A 26,984-nucleotide genomic window follows, 5' to 3' on the forward strand; every position below is an offset into this window, starting at 1 on the left:
TAAATGATGATGATGATGATGCAACTAGCTTTTGGATTGAAAAAAGAATATTATAACTGCCGGCAACCTTTTGCAAGCAACTTCTGAATTTAACAATAGTCAAGCACTCTACATTCTAGACTTTGTACTTCTTTATGTGACAAAATTCCCAACTACAAAGACGTAACAGGCATACACTGAAAATACATTTACTTAGATTTTCAAATTGTAAAATGTTTCTTAATAAAACTGTTATTTATCTCTGTTACTCTGCTGGTACTGGTGCCACATAAAAGGCATCCATGCTAGTGCTATGTGAAGAGCACCATGTAAAATGTACTGATGCCAGCACCATGTAGAGAGCACCCATGCTGGCCCTACATAAAAGTTTACCCATGTTGGGCCCACATAAAAGTTTACCCGTGCAGGTTCCACATAAAAGTTTACTGGTGCTGGCACCATGTAAAGAGCACCTACACCGGTTTCACGTAAAAGGCACCCGCACCGATGTCGTGTAAAAGGCACCTGTGCTGGCACCATGTAAAATGCATCCACTACACTCTGTAAAATTGTTGGCATCAGGAAGGGCATCCAACCTTAGAAACAGTGCCAAAACAGATGACTGGAGCCTGGTCCAGTTTGCTAACTCCTGTCAAACCATCCAGCCCGTGCCAACATGGAAAATGGGTGTTAAATGATGATAATAATGATGGTTCTTTCATGAGAAAAATATTCATTGGTTATTAACTCCAGATCTCACCAAAAAAATGGAAATACACATTGAAAAAAGTGAATATGCTCACATACATAGATATAAATATTTTTATGTGAGTTTACAAGGAACTTTTACTTAGTTACTTGACCTGTTAAAAATGGCTGCCAAATTTTTCTCTAATCAAACTCCACTGTCTTAAGGAAGGACATTTTAAATTAAAAAAAAAAGAGATGGTTATATCAAAATTGGGGAGACAACATTTTATGTTATGGTGGTGTATACTTTTTAAAATTTGCATATATTTCTGCTAGATTCCTTTAAGTGTTCAACTGTAGATGTTATATACAAATATTCAACGTCTATGTGTACACTGCATTAGTGAAAAGTTAAATGTATGAATTTTAATGAGTTAATTGTGCAGATGTTGGTGTGTGGCTAGCTACAACTTGATTCTGACTGTAGTACTTAAACTTCAGTTGCTATGACATGTGAAATGTATAAATGTGGTAACAGTATCTGTTAAACTGAGATTATTATTTTAAAGCAATTTTAAGAATAACAGGACATTTTCTCATAAAGAGACTCCTGAGATTAGTATCAAATTCATAATAACATTTGTACTAGCTGGACTTTGTTTTGTCATTAGACAAAACTTAAAGTTCTTGCCTACTCAAATTTTATAGTAAATGTATTTATATTAATTGTCTGTTTTTACTCTGAAGAGAATAAATTTAAACAACTAAATTTTGGGTAAAGACAAAGGAAGATCAAGTAGTTGGTGCTATCATACTGGTTGTTGTTTAGCCCCAGGCTAGCTCTGACTGAGCAGACCTATGACAAAAGCTATTTCAGCTTTGGACAGTGCTTATTTAGGACTGCATTATCTTTTTTTTCTTTTAAACTATGGTGTGATTCAAAGAAGATTTTGTTGCGGTCTTTAGCATATTGAATGATTATTTAGAGTATCCCTTGTTAGCTCATTTATCAAGCTGGTTAATTGGATAAATAAGTATTCTTTGTGTGGGATGTTGATATAACATGTGAAGTAAAATATGTTAACTCTATAGCTTTCTGTAGTAGCAAAAGACTGATGCAATCAATTCCAAAAAAATTCTTTAAATAGCTCTAAACATTAATGGCAATGCTCTTTTATTTTAAAATATATGCACCACTATACTAGTGTACTGGTTGAGATAGGAAAATATGTCAGCAGTATTAAAAAAAGAAAAAGGCAAACAAATGTTCACTCCTATCTACAGTCTTCAGGCAAAGATTAAAAATAACTGGTTGTATTTTTTTAAAAATTAAATAGTCTTACTTCCTGACATCTAAATGATATGTGAACAAATAACTACACTATAACTTTGTTCATGCCATTGCTATGATAATCTAAGATCTCAATGCAGTTGAAACAGCTTTGCATAAAACATTTAGTCTAATTTAGTGATTCACAAACATTCTAGCTGCAACTAAATAAGCATGCATTCTGAAATGTCTATGAGAAAAGAGAACCAGCATCACAATGATATATTAGTATTCATACTACTAGTGGTTTTTATCAAACTATCTTTTTATATAAAAATACATTAGCAAATAAAAAAATATGTAATAGACAACCCAGTGCTAGTCATAAATTTCCTGTGTATTGGGAAGTTATTGTCTAATGAAGGACTTAACTAAATACTGGTTCAGGCTGCTTGTAAATTTGTTTCTAACATTTCCTACACTCACCTATGAATTCTCATTGGTGTTGTTTATCTTTGTAAAGAAAGGACTGAGTTGTCCTAGATACACCTACATGAACCAGAAGACTTCAACAGTGACCTAATTAGTAATGACTGCAAATCTAGTAGTATTCAATTTAGACTATTTGCCAAGGGTGTACTGATGGAATATCTTGGGCAAAAACAACAAACTGTATAATTATGTTGTAGAAGAAACTAAAATCCACAACTATTTCCGAGATTTCTCTTTCTTTCACTTCATGATTTTAATGACTGTATATACTAACATTGATAATTTCTCACTGGGAATGGTGTTCTCTTTCTCAGCAATACCTCTTTTCATGCCTTTTTTTCTTTTTCTTTTCACCCTTATTGAAAACTAGTGTATTTTTAGTCATTGTGGACTCCTCTTCCCTTGGTGTCGTCTTGTATGATTTGGCTCACTAATAAGTATTAGAAAATTTGTCTGCTTCTCTTCTGGCTTAAGTAAATTTTATACTCTAGACTAAGTATAAATACCTTCATATCTTTGTTTTCCTACTCCTACCAGCTGTAGTAGATTATCTATTTTCTCTCCATATTTCACCAATAAAATAAGATTGTAAGTAGATATTGTAAATCATCATCATCATCATCGTTTAACATCCATTTTCCATGCTGGCATAGTTGGACAGTTTGACTGAGGTCTGGAGAGCCAATGGCTGCACCGGGCTCTAATCTGATCTGGCAATGTTTCTACAGCTGGATTCCCTTCCTAATGCCAACCACTTTGAGAGTGTAGTGGGTGCTTTTTATGTGCCACCGGCACAAGGGCCAGTCAGGCGAGCCTGGCATCAATCACATTCGGATAGTGTTTTCTACATGCCACTGGCACGGGAGCTAGTCAGGGGACACTGGCATTGACCGTGTTTGGATGATGCATTTTATGTTCCACTGGAACAGGAGCCGGTCAGGGGGCACTGGCCATAGCAATGATTTTGGTTTTACTTCACTCAACAGGTCGTCTCAAGCATATCATATCGCCCGACACATCAAGGGTCCTCTTAAATGGGCCTTATATGCTACACTGGCATCGGCCATGGCTGTGATCTCACTTCATTTGCTGGGTCTTCTCAATCACAGCATATCTCCAAAGGTCTCGGTCTCCTGTCATTTCCCTTGTGAGGCTTAATGTTTGAAGATCATGTTTCACCACTTCATCCCATGTCTTCCTGGATCTACCTCTTCCACAGGTTCCTTCTACAGTTGGGATGTGGAAATTCTGATGTTTCTTTTATAACTTAAAAACTAATTACTTTGCAACATCCTTAATAATCCAGTCATCTACTTTTGTAGATCTCACCTGGGTCTCTTGAATACTGGTCCTCTGTTTTATCCTCACATGATACGCTTGTACTGTTGTTTGTTGTTCTCAAGGCTTTTGAGTAATAATATGACATCCATCCAGTTTTTTGATGGTAGGACAATACCACTTATATTAATATTGCTATCTGGTCCTTGGGGAACTTTAATGGGATTCCATTCCATTGCAAGCAACTGCACTACACTCTTGATCTCCCACCCATGTTTTTCCTGCAGATGTTCATACTAAATCATTGGTTACAACAGTTTTAATAATTCTCTGGCATTTATATCATAAAATTATTGTTTATTGATTTCAAAATTATATTGACCCAGAAAAGTGTCATATCTTCATATTTATTCTCAATCAATAATGTATATCTCGATTTGATAATTGTTTTCACACAGATGTTGCTATGAAATGCTAATATTATTTAAATTTTGTTTTGCATTTTTTTTACTAAATTCTGAAATTATATTTTATGCGTATTTGTATCATAAACACTGTTTGCTTTAAAACATAGAAAAGGTACTCTCATTTTAGGAATTTGGTCCCTAATATGTTAAATCTACCTTTTGGTTAATCTCTACAATGTATTTATAAATCTAAAGGTTTATAAGCTTTAGATCTATAAATATATTGACAAATGAATTTTCATTTCCGTTCAAATTTAGAGACAAAAAAACATACTTATTAAGGATGAAACTTTCTGGCAATGTAAAAAAAAGAGTATGAAAAATATTGTAGATGTGATAATTATGATCTAAGTATTCTGAGGTTATTTAAGCATTTAAAGTATTGCATATCAAAATGATGTTACTAGGCTAGATTAACAAATGTTAAAAGCATATGACTAATAAAAAGCACATTAAAAAAATGAAACAAAGAACAAGCCTTTGTATCAGCTTTAGTGAAAATACAAATCTGATCCAGATTGCAGAAATAAAAGGCATGAAATAAATGGGGAAAAAAATTATGAAATGATACATTTAATGTCATATAACTTCAGTATGGATTTTTTGTACTAGGAAATAAATGGAATTTCAAATTTTATTGCTGATGAAGTAAGTATCAGTTTGAACACAGGAAACACTCCAGTGTTTCCAAGATAGCCAAGTTGGACTTAAAATAATGGTTTCAAATTTTGGCATGAGGCCAGTAATTTTGGAGGAGGGGATAAGTTGATTATATTGACCCAGTGTTCAACTAGTAATTACTTTATCTACCCTGAAAAGATGAAAGGCAAAATCAGCTTCAATGGAATTTGGATGAAGATGGATGAAATGCTGCTAAGCATTTTATCTGAGGTGATAACAATTTAATTTTAGTTAATTTGAGATTAAATTGTAACCCATCTGTAATTGAGAATGATAGAAAGAAACACCAACACTGTAATACTGTTTGAATCCATTGTGTAATAAACTTTAATTTGTGCTAGTTTCTGGTGTTTGATTAATAACTCATCTACAAAGTCCTTATTTTCTATTCTGTCAAAAATATCTGCATAAATAGAGTAATTATATCACAGGAACAGTTAGACTATGAAATAGAAATGTGAACTATATTAGTAAGATAGTTTCTTTTTATTGATACTTAAGGCAGCAAGCTGGCAAAATCATTTGCATAAGAGAGTCAATCTCTTCAATCAGCTCATAGTGCCGCCTGCCTAGTGTCTGTGACTGAAGAGGAAATAACTATTCCAAAATGCTAGCATCTCCAGTCTGGGTAGGTGGCGCTATGAGCTGATCTAGGTGTATACACAACATTTGTCAACAAACTGGATTTACTTTCCCTGACAAAATGCAGCGAGTGGCTTGTTCCCCAGTTCAAACTCTCTGTAAGCATATTATAACACTACAATTTTATTTATCACTGCTTAGCACTCCATCTCTGAAATGTTTAATGGTATTTCATCTGTACTAACATCCTGAGTTCAAATGTCATCCTTTTGGGCTGATAAATTAAGTACCAGTTGAGCATTGGGGCCTGTGTAATCAACTTAACTACTCCTGGGTAAGAGTATAAAAACAGTATCCCTCTGCCAATCCATGTTGAGTCAGTGTGGCAGAGTAGGCTCATCAAACCAGTATGATCTCAAGCTCAAATTCAGTCTCCACAACAGACTGTGGTTGGTGGAGGGAACATGCTGAGGACTTTGTCCTGCAGTGGACTAAACATAGGTAGTCCAGTCCAAACCTGACCTATATTCACAGTACTCCATTTGTAACAATAGATTGTCACATATGCAAAACCACTTAATATTTTAATAATATTGTTTAGTCATAAATATTTGTAATTTCTATTGTATGCTGTATATCTCTTTGATAGTCCATACAATAATTATTGTGAGGATTGTATTAAACAATGCAAGTCTCATTTCATTTATTAACATGAACAAAATATTTGAAGTAAATATTGAAAGAAATGAAAATCATCCAAATTGTTTTCAAAAATTGTCACCTGTTCATGAAAGCTGTGCAGTAATTCTTCACAACCAGATTGTATTAATAGTATTGTATTGTTATTAATGTTATCAAGACGTGTGATATGAATCTAACTCCAACTTAAGCTGATGTATACCATGTATACTCATTTGTGCAATAAAGGCTGAGAATAGATTCAGTGCTTTCTCAAAATTCCCCAGATCAAACATTGCCATATGATGAATAAAATGGAAACCAGTAGACAGAGATAGTTATAACTCTTGTTCTTAAGAAAATTTATATTTTGGGGCAGAATATTAGAAATAAATGACACTGCTTTTATGGCAGTGACACTCATTCATCTACAGCTATCTCTTGATGTCAGATGAAGGCAACATGAACATACACAATCTACTTAAAGACATATATGACAGTTTCTTATTTCTTTATTGCCCACAAGGGGCTAAACATAGAGGGGACAAACAAGGACAGACAAAGGGATTAAGTCGATTACATCGACCCCAGTGCGCAACTGGTACTTAATTTATCGACCCCGAAAGGTTGAAAGGCAAAGTTGACCTCGGCGGAATTTGAACTCGGAACGTAAAGACTGACGAAGTACTGCTAATGTTTCTGACAGCTCGCTGCCTTGTATATGACAGTTTCTGCCATTTACGACATATATGACAGTTTCTGCCTACCTAATCCATTCACAAAGTTTTATTTGACCCAAGGTGCCACGCAATGAGACTGAATCCGAAACCATGTGGTTGGGAAGCAAATTTCTCAACCACATATCCATTCCTGTGCATATATCATCATCATTTAACATCCACATTTCATGCTAGCATGGGTTGGACTCCTCTGTAATATGAGAGAGAGATAGAGAGGAAAAGAGTGCAGCAGACTTGATTCCATTACCAAACTAATACTTTATTTATCAACCTTAAATGGATGAAAGGCAAAGTTGACTTCAATCTAAAGGGTCTTCAACCTAATATTCACAGCTATTATTTATGGCTTTGTTTCAACATCCTTTCCAGAACAAAATTATTTCACATGCTCTTAAAGTTTATAAATTCTAACATTTTGATTTAATGTATGAAAATTTTGTTTTTAATTATATCCATTTATCTCTTAAAATACTGATGGTATGGAATGAAAAATGTAATTTTTTTATTTATCAATCTTCAATGCTTTCTTTTCATCAGAGATTCTTTGAAAAGACAGATGTGTCAAAAGATGGTCAAGTTAACTTTGCTGAGTTTGTCCAATATGTTGCTGAACATGAGAAGAAACTGCGGCTGTTTTTCCGTAACATCGATACAAATCAAGATGGTAAGTGCTTAGTTATTCTTTTTGTTCTACACCATTTCTTGACTTTTGTTTAAATACCTCTTCTTCAGGAGCTCTGCAATGAGAAACAGCCATTTCTGTAGCAGTTCTTCTTTAGCCCTAAGTTAATCCTAATCAAACAGGCTTATGATCAAAGGTATTCCACCAAGACCGTCCTAACTTTTTATGGAGCAACATATGATTTAATGTGTCATTTTTTTTTTTTTTAAGATGACAGGTTGTGATTCAAGGGAGATAGATCTAACTGCTATTTTAGTAGGTGAAGAGGCTGCATAGCCTCTCTTATTGGCTTATCTCTGAAGAAATTATTTCTAAAAATTGAATATGGTCAGATCAAATCATTAGTGAATATTTACTTGTACTTAATGTTTGGAACATTTTATTGATCTAGACCTCAAATCATTCCTTAATCTTAATATATATATATATAATTTAGTACCAAATTGTAAATGAAAATTGTTGTAAAACATTAATTTATTGTGATATATTGTACTTCTGTTATGTCCCAAACTGTTACCTCATCACATTAAGCCATGTTATTATAATAATTTTGTGGAATATTTTCCAAACCCTCAACTACAAACTGTCATTTTAAGCAAAATTATCAGATATTTTGTTTTCCATACATAGACATAAGCCTTGGGTTTATAAGCCAGAGGTACAAAAGATTTGAATGTTTATGCATATCTCAGATTTAGATTTGAAACTATAGTAGTTTCAGGTATCTCAGTGTGCTTAGCATCACACCATGTTGCTTTTAGACAACAAAATAATAGATAGCTAACAAAAAGTTGGCTCTTTATGTCATTTAACATTAGGAAGGTATATTGACATTATCAAATAAACACTGATGAAAATTACGAGCGGAATTAATTTCATTGAAGTTAAGATACCTATTTTATTACCTTCTGTTAGCAAAATGTAGGACTTAGAGAATGGTAGATGGAATTGATGCATTCATGTTCCAGGTTCAATCCCACTGCTTCATGCATTAAGCTAGTGTCTTTTACTATAGTCTTATGAGTGAAACTTGGCTGATAAAAACTAGAAATCTTTTGTGTATGTATGTTTATGTATACCATGTCAGGTCACTCTTAGTGCCAATAATAGTAATATGTAACCAAGTACTACCTGTTACATAATCAGGCTGTTGAGAACTAACCCTGCCAAGAAGGCAAAGAGGGTGGTTTTCGTTGGATACCCTACAGCAATGCTTCTCAAACTATCTGATGTGGTGTACTGGCAGTTTTTTTTTCCAATGTGCCAGGTACTGATAATATTTCTTAGTAATATTAATTTATACCAGAAACAATATATATAATGAATATAATAAAAGTTGGCAATTTTTTTTTATCTTATGTTTATTTTGTAAACAAATAATACAATATTAGATAAGCATTTTATAATGTTTCTTTCTTTTCTGGAAACTCGCCACTGACCAGTGCCAGTCTGTGGACCACCACTTTGAGTAGCACTGCCCTACAGGATGAAAAACAAAACCTATCAAAGAGCATATGAACTTAGTAGAGTTAACAACCATCTAACAGCTGGGAGTGAGAGACCCCTAATCTTTGTTTCAATATCTATCTAGGAAAAAGAAAACTCTGTAACATGTAATTTTGCATTCAACAGCAATATTGAATGTGTTTTAGTTTTCTTAAGTGATAGAGTATATTTCTTATCTTTCTTTATACTTCACCTTCAATACTTCATTACTTTTTTTTTTTCCTCCACATTTTAAATAAAAATCTGTGTTATAATTACATATTTTCTGACTGATATAGTAATATATTTGTGACAAACCAGCATCACTTTACTGACCAAACTGCTTATTATTTTTAAGTTTTTTTATTATTTTATTATTGAGTTCTGACTCTGGATAATGGGCGATACCATCTCAAAAATAAGTGTCCAATTATTTGTTTTACTTGCTATATCCTGCTTCAGCAAATTTGAGCTTGTTTATCCAACAACGATATTGTGTAGTTGATGTCATAATAAAGTTTAACATTGCTGATAAGCTGTATTGTTTGCTTTCTAGCTTTATCTAAGAGAAAATATATATATAAATCCCTGTCTATCAAGTCAAAGTTGCTGAAAGTAATTGGAATGTAGATGTAACTACAGAAGACCAAAAATGACTTTTTGAAAGTACCTAGTTGGTATGCACAAGAACTGGATATATAGTAAAATTATGCTGCACAGATGTGCTCAATCTGTTTGTATCGGAAAAATAAATCCTATTGTCACTGAATAGAGTTTTATATTCAATGAAAGGGTCGATTTTAGAGGTAAAAGAATTATCAGTTGATTTGTTTGTGGGTGAGATGTTTATTGTTACCATCATTTTTTGTGGTATTTTCCTGACCTAGAATACACGATATATGGAATTAAATAAGTTTTAGTTTGTGAATTGTATCCAGAGTGATCTTTTCTTGTTGCAACTACAGTGAAACAACCTTCCTTAAATATTAGAAAGTAATTAGTTTAATATATTAAAAATGAAAATGTTGAGGGGTGTTTTTCCGAACACCAAACTATACTTATGTAGGGGAGATAATTGCATTTATTTCCCTTACTTTGAATGGCGGGAATTACTGGCAGTCATGAGCGTCCGTTGAGCAACCGTTTCGACAACGTTTCATGAGTACAAAGTGGTTTTACTGTATTGTTTTCTTGCTTTTTATTTGATGAAAATACTCTTTGATGATTGATAATGTCCTATAAAAATTGCATAGACGTCACAACTTCACTCTATATATTTAAAAGCTAATTAAGAAATTGTTACTTTTATTATTGTACGAAGTTAATAATTGAAAGTATTTTAATGGAATATGTATATTTTGTTTGATTATCACTTGAAGGTAATTTTTTCTTAGAATTTGTATCTTTTTTTTTGTTTAAGTTGTTTAGTTTCGGGTCATGATCAAAAGTATTCCAGTCGTAATCATCTTTTTTAAGGATATCTTAAAATATATAATTTAACTTAGTCTCTCTCTATCGAAGGGTATGTGGGTATGTGTAACTACTAGGTCAAATGAGCACGTAGAGACTCTTCATTTAACTTCATGTGTTATGCTTACAGACATCAGTAACCATGGATTTCCAACCCGTTCTGTCTATTACACGGCGAAGGTAAAGGATACGTACACCCGGTGGTTAGGCTCAAGAATCTTGTCTACAGTGGTTTCTTGGCTGTTACAAAGTGTTCAGTTCTCATACAATGGCCATTGAATTTACTCTGCAGTCTTGAAGCTCTTCGATGTTTTCGCACAGGAATAATTATGCGAACTGCTGAATCCAAGTATATAGACAGGACAAAACACCAACAACAACAATATTCATTATGCAGACAACACAGTCCTCATAGTAACAGAAACAAACATTAGTTAATACTTCTATGAAGTATTAACTAATACTTCTATTAGTTAATATTTCTATGAAGAAGGTGTAAAGATATGTCTGGATTTTAACAAAACAATCATAAAATAGTACCAGTTTGCCATATAAGAATTAATAGAAAAATTTTGGAACACATTTTTGTTTATATTTTATGTATCTTTCAGCATGAATGTAATTTATTTTAATTAGAGCTTTACTCTTCAAAACTTTATATTTTTTCACTTCAGATTTGAAAATATCGATTCCTTTGTATTTCCATATGAAATTTTCTGATAATTAATTTTCCACTTACAAAAAGCTTTTTTTTTTATGGCAGGTATGACAAATGAAGTTTCAATACTCTACATTGCTGATATTGTATTTGTATATATACTATTTTGTTTTCTCTCTCTTTTGAAAAAATTTATTTAATACATCTTTATTTCCCTACTTCATTTTCCATTTTTAAGGAGCCATTGATGTGTCAGAAATCATCACATCCTTCAAAAATTTGGGATTACATGTGGATCAAGCCGAGGCTGAAAAGCTCCTGCAAAGGTTAGAATGTTTAAAGCTATACAGTGATGGTAGTTATTCTTATGCTGACTATTCCAACAGTTTCTTTGCATCAGTGTTGTTATTTATTTCAGTTGAAACTCACTGGATGTTTCAAACCACTGTCTTATAATACTTCTTTGCTTTCTATATATTATCATCTTTACAATATTAGATAAATCAAATTCTAGTTTAATTTCAAAACAAAACTTGGTTTATCATCTTCACTATTTCATTTCTAAGTTCAGATCTTGCAAAGGCCAACTTTGCCTTTTATCCTTCAGTAGTCTGTGATAAAAATAAAAAATTTTTTTTCAAAGTCAAGTATCTGGGTTAATTTAATCAACTTTGTCTTTCCTCAATATTTACTTTTTTTGGTGGGTTGTGATTGTTAGTTAATGAAGCTTCACGTATGATAGTGAAAAAAATGTGGTTTCATTGTATAAATTTTTAGCTTTATATTCATAATTCTTTTTTGCTTTTCTCCTCTAAACAATTAAATATAAAGCATCTAACTTCGAAAGAAAAAGACCAATGTCTGTTTGGTGTTCTTTTTTCCTGTATTTGCAATATGTTGGCTGGTCCTAAAAGCATAGACATTTGCACGCATTGTTGTGGCTATTTTTTTTTTTAGATACTAATCCCTTCAACTTTGAAAGTGATTCTTGTCTTTAGCTGAGTTAATTGAGGCATGTAAAGTTATATCTTAAGTCAGTGGACATCACACCTTCAGTTATCTTCAAGCTGTTTTTTCAGTTACCATTAGTTGTTATTTAGCTCCAGATCAGCCCTAACTGAGTAGATCTACAGCCGATGATGTTACAGCCATAGCCAGGTTTTTTTTTTTTGACATTGTGTATTTAGGAGACATTATCAAATAAGTCTTTCCCCGCCTTTTTTTTTAAGATGGTCGCGTATGATTTGAAGGCAATTTGACTTTATTCTCCACAGCTCAAGTAACATAAATGCTTTCTTGTTGGGTTGTAGGTTATTTATTATTGTTACTGTTCAATCTGTTGATTATGTGATGCCCAAAGTCTGCTGTTATCATTTGACGTTTCGTGGATTTTAAAGTTAGGACAAGTTTATCTGCAGGATCTGGTTCATCACTTTGGATTTGCTTGTGACAGCTCCATAGACAACCATTTTATTTGTTCCTATCTTCTTTATTGAAGAAAAGTTTCAATTACATTCATTTGTCCCATTGTGTTACTAGAATTTGACCATAATTATTTTGTAATTTATAAAATATTTTTTCAGAAACCAAAGGTCAAAGTATATATTTTGCTGACATTTTTATGTTGTTAAAAAAGAAATGTAGAAGTGGTTGAAAACATGACATACTAATTTATATTTTTCTTTTTCTGAAACTTTTTTATTGGATTTTAACCTTTGAGCTATTATTCAATCACTGTAGCAGTTTATTATTGAGTTGATTAATCTAAACGCTTAAGTTTTAGGTTACCAATAGTTTCTCTAAACATTTGAAAAGGCTGCATGAAGATTGTTCTATTTTCTGAGTTTTAATGTTAAGATGACTGCATCAGAACAATATATGTGATTAGAATATAACTGATACTCTTGTTTGTTGCCCATTTTTAAACCATGTGAGTGTACCTTTTCTTCCAGAAATGAGACTTTTGATGCATCTTATAAATCACCATTGTGCTGGGGGTAAGGTCGTGGCTTGTCAGCAATCTGCATGGAAATGTAGGTAAACTAAGATAGATCGAGTGGTGTTTATGTGAAAAACCCAGGAATTAGATCCTTAGACAGCTTCTGTTAAGCTATTTGTGTTTGTGGTTTTGTAAATAGCTATTTACTCAGTTGTGTTGTCTTTTAGACTATTCTTTACCATCACATTTTAGGTGTGTGTTAAAGTTATAAACTTTGTGAAATTGACTAAATTAATTATGCTATTTTCAGATTAACATTAGAGATCTTTTTTAATAAATATAATTTATAATACTACATATTTAGTGAGCTGTTTTACCTAATAACCTCCTTTAAGAACTTAATTTTGTTTGATCTCTAGTTTCCATTCCTTTTTACTATATTTCAAATAGTTAAGTATTTACAGCATGATAGTTGGGTAGTCATTGAAGTGGCTTTTTTATTTTATTTTTATGTTTTTTCATTTGAATCTGACTTCTGTATTATATAACAATTGTTTGAGATTCTTTATGCTAGAAGAAATGTCTTATTTTCATAAATGTTCTCAAAAGATTCTGTGGTACTAATGTAAATATTTAATGCTTAAAAATATAATTTTCAGCAGGCCTGTTTCTTTTTCGACTCAAGTTGGTACCTATGTCGACTATCACTTTATATTGAACATCAGTTAATTAATTCATAATACAGTTATTTAAATTTAATTAATATAGCTGATTTTCTTAAAGTGGACTGATACTAGCATTCATGTAAGTACTTAGTTACAATTTTTTTCTTGTCTTATAAGATTTAAATTTATAATGGATATATATATTATCTAATAAGTAGGAAGGCAGACAAACCACAAATCCCATCAGGTAGATGGCCCTGCTCGCTCTGTAGAAAAGGCAGAAATTCTATAAGATGTACCCAGTGTAAGCTATGGACACTTAAGAGGTGCAACAGTATCAAAGGAAGGCCAACTGGGAAGATAGTTTTTGTATGTGGCTGATACTCAGGAGCAATAAACACTGAAAATGTGCAGAGAACAACTTCCACCACATTCCAGGGGGAAAAACTAGAAGTAGTTGATAGCTTCCGTTACCTCGGTGACCAAGTCAGTAGCGGGGGTGGGTGCTCTGAAAGTGTAGCTGCTAGAATAAGAATAGCCTGGGCAAAGTTCAGAGAGCTCCTACCTCTGCTGGTGACAAAGGCCTCTCGCTCAGAGTAAAAGGTAGACTGTATGATGCATGTGTATGAACAGCCATGCTACATGGCAGTGAAACATGGGCCGTGACTACAAAGGCCATGTGTAAGCTTGCAAGGAGCGAAGCCAGTATGCTCCACTGGATGTGTAATGTCACTGTGCATATTTGACAGAGTGTAAGTGCCTTGAGAGAAAAGTTGGACCTAAGAAGCATCAGATGTGGTGTGCAAGAGAGACGACTGTGCTGGTATGGTCATGTGGTGAGAATGGATGAGGGTAGCTGTGTGAAAAAGTGTCACACTGTAGTGGTTGAGGGAACCTGTGGAAGAGGTAGACCCAGGAAGACCTGGGATGAGGTTGTGAAGCACGACCATTGAACATTAGGCCTCACTAAGGCAATGATTAGTGACTGAAACCTTTGGAAATATGCTGTGCTTAAGAAAACCCAGCAAGTCAAGTGAGACCATAACCCGTGGCCTATGCCAATGGTGTAACAAACCCACTTATGCGTACTTTTCCTTCATTGGGCACTAAATTCTGCTTGCGAAGACTTGTTGAAGCAAGTGAAATCGAAATCAAATTCGATGACAGCACACATAACTGGCATCCATGCTAGTGGAGTGCTAAGAGCACCATTTGAGTGTGATCGTTGCCAGGGCCGCTGACTAGCTCCCGTGCTGGTAAAAAGCATGTAAAAAGCACCATTTGAGCGTGATTGTTACCAGCGTCACCTTACTGGCACTTGTGCTGGTGGCATTTGAAAAGCAACATTCGAGTGAGGTTGTTGCCAGTGCTGCTAGACTGCCTCCTGTGCAGGTGGCACGTAAAAAACACCATTTGAGTGTGGCCATTGCCAGTGGCACGTAAAAGCACCCACTATACTCTCAGTGTGATTGGCATTAGGAAGGGCATCCAGCTGTAGAAACTCTGCCAGGTCAGACTGGAGCCTGATGCAGCCATCTGGCTTGCCAGTCCTCAGTCAAACTGTCCAACCCATGCCAGCATGGAAAGTGGACGTTAAATGATGATGATTTTATATATATATATATATATATATATATATATATATATATGCGGGTGCCCCAGCATGGCCACAGCTCATGAGCTGAAACTAGATGAATATATATATATATATATATATATATATATATATATGTGTGTATATATATATGATGCAATAAATAATTTTCTTGACTACTAACCTTTAGTGATGAAATTTTGTTTAAATATTTACATCAGTACCACATTTTGATTAGTTTGATTGCTAAGCATTATCCAGGTCTATTGCAGAGTACCAGTTTGGATTCAAGGTACCAGTTTGGATTCAAGGGTCAGCTGAAAAGTTCATAGGCTGACCATAATACTCTCATAGAATGTGACGAATGAGGTTTATTTTTCAACATAATCCCACTTACGGTCCACATGCTTCTTCTATCAGTGTTGCAGTTCTTGGATCTCATTAGTGAAGAAACTTTTATTACTGCAATACTGATTTACAGCCAAGTAATTTTTCATGTTGGTGAATAGATGAGTCAGATATGGCCAAATCAGGAGAAATGGGAGGGTGAACAACCAGTTCAAAGCTACTGTCATGCACAGAACCCATTGAAAGCAAAGACTTGTGTACAGGAGCATTGCCTTGATGAAACAAAACTCCTTTTGTCAGTTTTCCTGGACATATGGTCTTATAGATTTTTGTAATTGCCTCAATAAGTTGGCATAATACTCTTCTTTTGATGGTGTGGCCCTTTTAAACACAGTGCCTCATGTTTCTCAAAAAACTGAGGCCATCATCTTCCCTGCAGATGAAAGGACCTTGACCTTCTTTGGAGCAGGTGAAGAAGGGTGTTTCCACAGCATGGATTGTCTCTTTGTCTCTGGCTCAAAGTGATGAAGCCAACATTCATCCTAGGTTTGTAAACCACCTGGATCTGCCTGAAGCAATGCCAGATTTTCCTGTGATGTGATCAGCCTGGTGCACTTTTGATCAAGTGTCAGAAGACGTGGCACCCATTGTGCAGAAACCTTCATCATGTCAAGTTCATTGTGTAGAATATTCTCGACTCACAGGATATGCTAAGAGCATTGGCTATTTGATTTATAGTCAGTCACCTATCAACTGTCACCATGTTGTGAGCATGGATGTTTTCCTTGGTGGTGGCAGCTTGCAGGACATCAAGATGTTGAATCATATTCAAGACTCTCCCTGCCCCTTTTAAATTCGGATCCCCACTTTTGCACTTTTAATAAAGTAGGAGTGTCGTCCCCTAATGTAACCTAATGTCAACATGAATGTCCTTGGGAGCCAAACCCTCTGTCTGCAGGTATTTAATGACCAGACAGTACCAAATTTTGTCAATTTTTGAAGAGAAGTTGTTACTGGTTACTTTTGAAATCTTCAAATAATCAGATGTGAGCTTATCTGAAAAGAAACAATTCAGTTATTAATAAGTTTGAAATTAATGCTTGTAAGATTTTACAGCTCTAGCATCACTCCTTCATAATCAGCCTATGAAATGTTATTTTATGCATACTTTACTATGCTGGTATAGGTTGGACAGGTCATCGTGGTTCAAGTCAGTTCTTTTGAGTTGTTCCATGTCAGATGGATTACAATAATTGTATGTGCATCAGTGGCCTCAGAGATCAAAATGTAGTATAGACAATGCTTCATTGTCAAAGATGAGGTTCATAGTCTGAAAAATAAACTTAACAGCAAATTCTAGACATTTAGACATAGTATATTGTTTTTATTTAGCCTCTCATCAGTCCTAGTGACTTATGATCAAAGATATATCAGCTAAGTCAACCCTATCTCTTTTTCAGGCCTAGTTTATCTTGGACTGTATTATCTCATTTTACAAAATAACTATGTAGGGTTTCCTTCCTTGGTTCAAAATAATATTTTCCATTTATTTGTGGAGGTTGGCAGTTAAATGTTGTTGGGAATGGTTACGGTCATTTGAATTAAGTCTGATATATTACTGGTATTCATTTGTACACTGGAGTGATGAAAGGCAAAATTGATCACGAAAAATTTAATTTCAGAATGTACCATAAGACATTTCATTGTTTCTGTTGACTCCACATGTTGAAGGCATTGAAAATGTACATGATTACATTATTCATTCGGCTGAAAAATGAAATGAAAGTATTAAGATAACATATTAGGTAATGAAGTGTGTAGAAACTTGGAGAGCTGATATAGTGCAGAGGATAATTGAGAGTTCTTAATCACAAAATCTTACTGGTATTCAGACTGAAACAGTGGCTTGACTAAGCACTGAGCAACAGAATATATAGGATAACTGCTGAAACTATTAAAGCTAAGCTAGTAACTTAAAATGAGTGAAAGAAAGAGGGAACTTGAACTCATTTTGGCACAGTAAAGTTGGCAAATCACCAGTGTTTTATGTGAAGAGGATAATAGTTGTAATGTATTGAATTGTGAAACAGAGAGAAATATAACTAGTAAGAATTTACTTACGATCAATAATATTGATATATGTAAATCTCACTATGACAGATTGTAAAACACATAAGAATGGGATAGGTAGCCTACTCCAAAAAGGACCAAGGGAAAAGGCAACTGTAGTAATTAAATATGAAATTACAAAGATTAAGGAATTACTTTGTTGCAGGGGCTACAAAAATCTTGCATCAGGAATGTGACCATATTTGGTGTGTAGGAAAACAGTAAATTAGAATGCAGTTCAGTAGGTATGAAGAGCACTGGTATTTTTTAAACTTTTGCAATGAAATAGCTAACAGTGTGAATTGTTATTTGTTATAAAGCAAGGTTATAGAACAAATGGGCATTCATTGGACCTCATGACCATTATCTTGGTCTTGTTGGTGTTCAGGTATAAACCATTTATTTCACTGGCATGTTGTACACAGCAACAGATTCTTGGACTCCTTACAGCTAATTGTGAAAAGGGTGCTATCATCATGTTATAAGCTACTGATCCTTGATTTAACCTTCCATGGTCACTTGCATTACCATTTCCCTAGTTACATTGTACCAGTTCACTGACAGGATGCATCTTGACTAATGCCTTTGCTTCTGTCAAAGCAGTCATGATTACTGCTTCCTATATGGACTGTAGCATGGTGTTTTTGCATATGCAATTTAGATTAATCTGATATCTGGGAAACTCATAATGTGCATAGTGTTTCTCAGCTTTATGTGGACACATATACCTTCATGTAATCAACTAAACACAAGTACGTCATCAAATGTTTTATTGTGTGTCTTTAGGATCAAATGAATGCTCACCATTTGCAGACCCCCCCTCCCAACCCCTTGGAAAATCAGGCTTGTTCCTTAGGAATCTTAGTTCATTATTGGTTTCACTTGCTACAAAATAGTGTGGTGCAAGATCTTGCTAGCATGGCAGATGAGGGTAAACTTTTTGTTCTTCACTTCCTAAGTATCACCTTTTTCCAAGGTGATGAAGTCGTGAAGGAATCGTTCATTGACCTGGTGGCATAAGGAGGAAGGAAAGATCAAAGAGATACTGAAACTAGTAATTATAGTTTGCTAGCAGTGAAGTCAGTGATTGCAGTATATGAGGTAGATAAGACATTTAATCTTTTTACTATCATATTTTTACTGAAATACACTGCTTTTGTTAAAATTAATTTTGAAAATAATTTAGTAAAAGAACTTTGTCAAAGATAAGCAATTTCTTAATGCTTTTTCTTAATAGCATAGTCTACAAAACTGTATAGTATCTTTAACCAGCATTTTTTTGTATTAAACGTATTTGGCCCTCACTCATTCACGTTTTATCCTGAAAGCAGCATAAGGCTTTTTTCTTATCTTTTCTCAAAGTCAAAATGTGGTATAAAGTTATCTTATTCTTACAAAATAAATTACTAAAAACTCATAAAGAAGTATATAAATAGAATAATTTGTCTAGAAATTATTAATGCTTGCAAAGTTGAATAGTAAGGTTTAGTTCAGTTAAATTTCTGTCCAAGTATATTGGGAAGCAGGGGAAAAAGGAAAGAAAATTGTAGTTTATAGCTTTACAAAGAGATGGATATGAGAAATTCAGTAAACAGGAAGCTATTATCATAATGATAGAATAAGTTGAAGGTAGAAGATACCTATTAACTGAAAAAGAAAAAAACATGTTACATATCAGATGAATTGTCTTTTTTTCTATTAGTTTGGTAATTTAGCCATCCTTTTAAATTTTTAATTTTTTCAGTTAGAAAAATCTTGTAAACTGTGATGTTCAGTAATCAGTGTATTGGACACTCACTGTATGATTCATGTCTAATTCATTAACATGCATGTATCATATCTACTGAAACGTCTTTTTGGTAAATTAAGGATATTCTTCCATTTTCTGCAGTTAGTGATGATTTATATTGCCTGTTGCTTGCATGGGTTGAATGGGTCCTTTAAAATAGCTTTTTGCCATTTCTTGTGTTCCTTTGTCATTTGCTTTGTAAGAGTCAACATCCTGAGATAAACGTTCACCCTGCCATCCTTGGTATTTCTTTAATACTGATAAAGATATTAGATTGGAACTGTAAGTAATACTTATGAACAACCATGTTATTTTTATAACAACTTTTAATGTACTGAATTAATGAGAAGAGGAAAAGTTTTTCTGGCTACAAAAATGTTAATCCAATATTAAAAAATTTAAGGCAATATTTCCCATTGTGATAAATTCAGACTTAAGAAAATTTTACTTGAAAGCAGTAACAAATATTATAATTTCACAGTCAACTTTAGAATGTGTTGACTTAAAACAGGTGTCACACTAGACCTATGAACATTGAATATGCTTGGCTTTGTCTTACAGTTCTGCAAAAAAAAAAAAGCCAAAAATCAGCATTTAAAACATTCTTGAAATAGCTGAGTCAAAAGCTACACTCACACCAGATAAATGAGTTTATAAAAAGTATATTTTACATGTCCAATCTTAGTTTAATTGATATTTGCATTAGTAGAAGACTTATTTATAATTAGTTGGAAAACTGCCATTTTTAATATGATGCTGTAATAACCAACAAAAGCAGTGAATTACCAAAATAGATAATTTTGTTGTGATGTCAGATTATGAAATTTGAATATTTTGTGCATTAATATCTCCATTTTTTTCACTCGCTGCTTCAGACAAAATATTTTCTCCACTCAGTTCAGCATCCTCCCATTGAAAGTCTTCCCCTACAAGCATCACTTTTTAAGTATGCTTCAGTTTGTTTTAAATGGGTTATTATTACTATTTATGGAACAATTTGAGGGGGACTTTTATTGTCTTCTATTTTTACTTTCTTTTTAAGTAGAAGGTTCTGACCAAACCTAAACTGCTTTTTATCTTTTGTGTTGATTAAACATTTTACTGTGAAAATACTTTTTAAAAATATTATTGATATTTTAAATAAGTAGCTGTAATTAGTTGTAAATAGGTTGGTTGTTCCACTCATTAAGTGTTCAGTGTACCCACTAACTGAAAAGGTAAATTTTTTTTTGGAGGAAGTGAAGTGGGAGATTATGGTAGTTAAATCTTTCACAAGGAAACTAGGTAAGAAACAGCCTACCTCAAGTTCACCCAGTTCAAATAATAGTCATGTGTATTGATTGTTATGGATAGTAAAAGAGAAAATTTAATAGGTAAAATTATTAGTTGTTTTGTTAATTTGGCATATCCATGCAGTGAATTTAGATAATCAAATGGATAAATAATGTTGTCCAATCAGTAGTTTATTTACACAAATGCTAATAACAATGAAGGTGAACCTAGAATACTTGGGAGGATAATAAGAAACAGGGTAGGTCTTACTTGAATTATCCAAGAAGGTGAGAAGTAAAAGATGCTTTATTTTTAGCAAACTAAATGAAACAGAAATACTTGGCTAAAAATAAGTGAAGATACTTTTTAGCTTAACTCTGGTAAAAATACTATTGTTTTGCATTATATTAACTATTCATTACTGCTTGTTTTTCACCGTCACATTGCTAACCCAGTCACTTATATTTCTTTATCTTGCTGATCATACTGGTTTTCAAAAGCCTGCCTATCTACTATTTGCTAGTATATTTCATGAATTCTTAGCAGGTATTTGAGTGGAGTTCAACTCTAATTTAATTATAAATTTTAAGGCATCTTGCAATATTTTGATGCTGTAATTTTACTCTTGATTTTATTGATATATTTTAAAATGTTGATTGAAGAGAGGGAAAAGCACCAACAGTTGTGATAATGTTTTGTTTTTTTTTTGTACTAATAGTAAGGGGAATAATTTCGGCTTTTTTGTTTCCAGTTCTTGTGAATAAAAAAAAATATATGATGTGGAGTTGATTTTGTTCCTGGTATTATATCCTAAAAGTTATTACTATAAACTTCTTTGATTTCCTATTCCATTGATTCAGCATTTATTTTTCTGTAGTGTCATGAAATTGAATGGGTCTTCAGTACACCATTTTTACACATTTGTATCTAGTATTATCCTGACATAAGATTTTTGTTTAGGCAATTATTTTAAATTATAACTATTGTTTGATTCCCTCTACCAGTTCATAGCAACTTCTCATTTAGCATGTCAACCACTTACATTTCAATTTGTCTATTGACTAGAATATGAAATGAAAATACAAATAAATACAAAAGTAAACAAATAGTACTCATTTCCAGTTTTAATTTTAAAAACTAGACTGCTGACTAAAGTCAAAATTTTGCATAATTAAAATTTGTTTTTATATAAACATAAACCTATGAAATATTTTAGGGGGCAAACTCAATAGTAGTCTCATAATCCAGTTACAATCCTGATTCAATTTCCACGGTGCAGATTATAAATACTCATAACATTACTTGTTGAATGAATTAGTCCAGTACCCACAAATGCCACAAAACAGTTGTAGTTAGTGTACTGGTTTGGTGTATAAGGCAACTGGGTGTTATAACATGACTTTCAGAATTTGCATTTAAAATATAGGTTAAGGTTATTTCTACAGATATTCTATAGAAATAACCATAACAAAATAATGTAAAAAAGCACTGCTAACACAGTAGAAGGTAGTGTTGACTTACAAAAACATTTAATGTACTTTATAGTATATTATGGTTGCATAACAAAATACCACATACCTACAAATCATTAGTCTTAAAATATAGATTTTGAGCTATGTGGTGGTATCAAAAAGTTCCCGGACTAGTTATGTTTAATAAAAAAAAAATTTAAAAAAACATTTACCTAAGTTTTAACATTATCTCCTTCAAAATAATCACCTTGTACAGCAACAGACCAGTCTCAGTGTTCTTGCCGCTTTTGGAATCTGGCCTGGAAGTCGTTTTCTCTAAGTGAGTTGAGGACCTTCCGCAATTTGCTCTTGATTTTGACAATGGTGTTAAAATGGTAACCTTTGAGCTGCATTTTCATTTTGGGGAAAAGATGGAAGTGCAGAAGCAATACCATGTTGTTTTTGGCGAGAAACTCACAAGTAAGGAGAGTTCAGTGACAGGGTGCATTGTTGTCCTGAAGAATCCAATTCTCACACTCCACAGATCCTGTTGCTTTTCCCAAATGTCCTCCACCAAAGCTTCAAAACATTGCTGTAGAACTCTATCAATGGTCTGGCCCTGGGGGACGAATTCTCAATGTACAATACTGCAGATATCAAAAAATGATGAGCATACTCTTGATTTAGCTGTGACTCTGCTGTGTCTTCTTCAGTCATGGTGATGAAAGGCTCTTCCATTGTGACGACTGCTGCTCTCAGGGTCATACCCATTGATCCAACTCTCGTTACCAGTGATAATCTTCGACATGAAGGATGGCTCATCAGTGGCATGCTGATGGAGATCTTGACAGACTTCCTGATGTTTTTTCTGCTCAGTGGTCAGCATGTGAGGGGCAAACTTGGCAGAGATACACTGCATGTTCAATTCAGATGTTAGGATTGCCTGCACAGACTCATATGACAAACCAGCATCAGTAATGTCATTGATTGACCTCTGACAATTCTCATGCACAAGCGGTTGAATTTTCTCCACATTTCTAGGCGTGACACTTGTGGGAGGTCTTCCAGATCACTCATTGTCTTCCAGGGATGTTCTTCGACTTGAAACATTGCGTATGACCCATTGCCATGTTGCCATAAGCTTGTCGAAGCATGGTCAATGTCTCAGCAAACTTCCCAAGTTTAATGCAAAATTTAACATTGGCTCTTACTTTCAACTTCCTGTCCATGACAATCACAGACTATAGCATAAATGTGATCAAAAAATCACAAATTTTGCAAGTAAACACAGCGATGTCACTCAGCACAGTCTCATGAAAGTCACTGCTAGTTCTCACTGTACACACAGCTGTTGGCATGGTGCAGAATTAGTCTGGGAACTTTTTGATACCATCTCATACTTACTGTATATTGTCACTATCTGACAATATGTCACAATGGCAGATTACAATTTTTGGTTTTTGGTTCAGTGTACGAAACTTTTTCACAGGAAGAATGTACATGATTTTAGCATATTTTAATATATGTTGAACCAAAACCAATCTTTGTAAATGAGGTTGTGTAAAGGATAGTAAAAGCCATAAAGGTTTCTATCTGGCAATCGGAATGATATTTCAGTAGTCACATAGGCATTGGAATCTCGCACTGATAATTTAACAACCATCCTAATGACAGGTGGAATGTTACAGTTAAGCATACTGCTAAGAAACTGTCTTGGCTATTGAAATTTAAGTCATTTCAAATAATAGCAAAACACTGATAAGGCATCAATTATTCTTCAGGAACTAAACTAATATGTTATCCAGAATAATTTTACCATTTACTTAAAATAAATTGAATCACAGTATATATTGTAAGATGTAAAGGCATATGGCCTAGTGGATAGGATGTGGCACTCACAAGTTCAAGATTGTGGTTTCGATTCCCAGATCAGCAGTGTGATGTGTTCTTGAGCAAAACTCATTTCACATTGCTCCAGCACACTCAGCTGTAAATTGGTAACTCTGTGACAGACTGGCATCGTATTCAGAAAGAATGCTAGCCTGTTGCTTAGCCAGTAGGGTGGCATCATTTGAAAGCCACAACAATGCAAGGAAGTGCAGTGTGTAACTACATCCTGTAGTATGGTCAGTACAGTGATATTGTAATATATTACAAATACTGGTATAAAATATATTGCAGATAGCTTCTTGAATTTTTAAATTGTCTTATTTTATGAGACCACTGACTGTCAAGGTTCAGATTTTATATTTGGTGTTTAAGACAACTCCAGGTTTATGGATTTTTTTTAAAGGTTCAAATTCCATCTTACACACCATATATAATGTTTTCACTACAAAAGTCAATACTTCCAGATTTCTCTTGGATAAAAATTGTAAATAATCTTTTTCCCATACCCCTCTCAATGGATGATTATTAGTCCTATTTACTTGTGGACAGTGTTTTCTTCAAGTACGGGTGGAGGTGGAATTGTGTTCTGCACTGCAAATCATTGTATCACTTAGTTAAACAGCAGTGGTGTGAATTTTTAGGATACTTATTTTTGGTTATATGGGCTTGCTGGATAACAACTGTCTCACTTATGGGTCTATTGTAAGATCCTAATGGGATTTGAACCATTTATCCTCATGTTACCGAGCTATAGCATCAACTTAGCTAGTTGCAACACGATAATAGGAAAAACAAAACTGGGGTGGAAAAAAATATTCATCTTATTTTTAAAGAATTATAAATATAAGAATAAAAGTAGATGTTAAATAATAATAATCATTAACATTTTTTTTGTAAGAGATAAGGTGTGTTATATACTTTACTACTTTTATTTTGTATTATTTTATTTATTACCTTTTAAATTAATAGTCATTCTGATTAAGCAGTTCCACCCGTTCGGCATTCCGTCAGTAACTGCCACCCCTATCTCAATATTTCCACTGCCCAATAGATTTAATCAATATTTCTGGTTGTGGCGCAGTTGTTGTCTACTGTCCCATTTCTGATAATGTAGAGAAACATCACATCTCTCTCTCTGTCTGTCTCTCTCACACACATACACACACACATATACTTACATATATGTATATATTTCTCCCAGTTGCTTAGACAAGCCTGCATAATTCATGAAGCTTCTATCACATCTGCAGCAGTAGATTTATCTGTAAGTCTATTACAGCTGATTTTTCAGTATTACTGTTGATATAATTGTATTAATTTGTAGTTATTTTTTTTGGTGTTATATTCATATCTTACCTTCTGTCATCTTTGAAAGTCAAGGAAATTACTATCGGTTTTTCTGCTGTACTTAAGTGTTTAAGCACTAATCTGCTACCAGCTGCTTGCATTTATGCACACCTATAATTCAGAAAATTACTTCCTGTCTCTAATCAAATATCACACCTATGATAATATTCCCATGCTATCAATATACGTTTGAATTTTGCAGCACAAAATCAATTATTTGTTGTAATTTCAGGTAATAAACATTGCTCATTCCTCATATTCATGGAACAAAAAAAAATATAATTTCTTCTGGTACTGCAGCAAAGACTCTACTGTTCGATATTTCATTGAATATAGAATACAGTTGTAAACATAAAAATATGGCTTTACTTTCTAAAGCTCATGCTTACGTACCATGTGTCTCCTCTCTCAGTTTCTCTCTTTCTCTTTCTGTCTATCAAACAGAAACACGTACATGCATCTTTAACTGTCTAACAAGGTGTTTGTATTCTCAGGTAGTTAAAATTTACATTTCTGTTGTTTTGCCACTATATACCTTGCCAATGTTTGACAAATTTTACATTTTTATTTTTAAATAACATCACACTATTTCTCCTTCATGTCATTAGCTTGTTGGTAAAGACTAATTAAAGTAAAGGTCATTGCTGCTTTCTTTCTCCAACAAAACTTTAGATATTAATATTGAATTCATTATTTGTTAGCCGTGAGAATAATGTGCACCTTCTCTCCAACTTAATTTCACCGTTGCATCAAGTTATTTTTAATGTACATATTTTTTGTCTATTAAATTAATATCTGATAATTATTCTTAAATAAGCTTCAACATTAATTAGCAGTTTTCATCTTTATTTTTTTTTGTTTTTTTTTGCTCTCTCTCTCTCTCTCTCTCAATACTTCTTTGGAAGAGAAAACTTGTGGAGTGAGTGAATCAGATTGACTTTCCTGTTCTATAAATTATCTAACCCTCTTAATATCAATATTTTGTACAAATGACTGCAGTATATTTTAAGTTGATTAATTCAAAATAGCCAGTCTGAACCAACATCAGCCTATGTTACTTTAACTGTTTATTGCTTTATTTTGTTATTGTTACTCAGTAAATAAAACAAATTAGTGTTAAGAACTGATATACCCAGTATTTTGTTGCTTTTTTTGTGTGTTTACTTTACTTAGTTGAGCAAAGTAAATCTCTGTGTACAACATTTTTTCCAACTGGTATGGTTTAATACAGATCTTTCTGGTCACATTTAGCACTCACCCAGATAGCAATAAGAGGGTTGGTTATGCTTGGTTACTTAATAAATTTTTTTTTATAATCATGCATGAGTGATGACCCAGGTATTTCACTGATATGCGTAAAAAAAAAAAAATTAAATCCACATCAAATTTTAAAATGACAATTCTTAATTTATCTGGTTGCTAAAGAAA

General features: G+C 33.5%; 1 protein-coding gene across 2 annotated transcripts in view; it reads left to right on the forward strand.

The window, feature by feature from the left end:
- The window catches only part of LOC115228319 (calcium-binding mitochondrial carrier protein SCaMC-2), an 86,118-nt gene that overhangs the window by 19,571 nt on the left and 39,563 nt on the right, over window positions 1-26,984 (forward strand). The window contains exons 2-4 of one of the 2 annotated variants that reach the window (XM_036498574.1): window positions 7,395-7,521; window positions 11,391-11,478; window positions 13,105-13,149. In XM_036498574.1, the coding sequence (XP_036354467.1) occupies window positions 7,395-7,521; window positions 11,391-11,478; window positions 13,105-13,149 (260 nt within the window). The remainder of the gene's footprint in view (window positions 1-7,394; window positions 7,522-11,390; window positions 11,479-13,104; window positions 13,150-26,984) is intronic. The other variant, XM_029798927.2, reaches the window with a different exon arrangement.

This window comes from Octopus sinensis, linkage group LG2 (genome assembly GCF_006345805.1).
Source record: "Octopus sinensis linkage group LG2, ASM634580v1, whole genome shotgun sequence".
In the NCBI taxonomy this organism is placed as follows: Eukaryota; Metazoa; Mollusca; class Cephalopoda; order Octopoda; family Octopodidae; genus Octopus; species Octopus sinensis.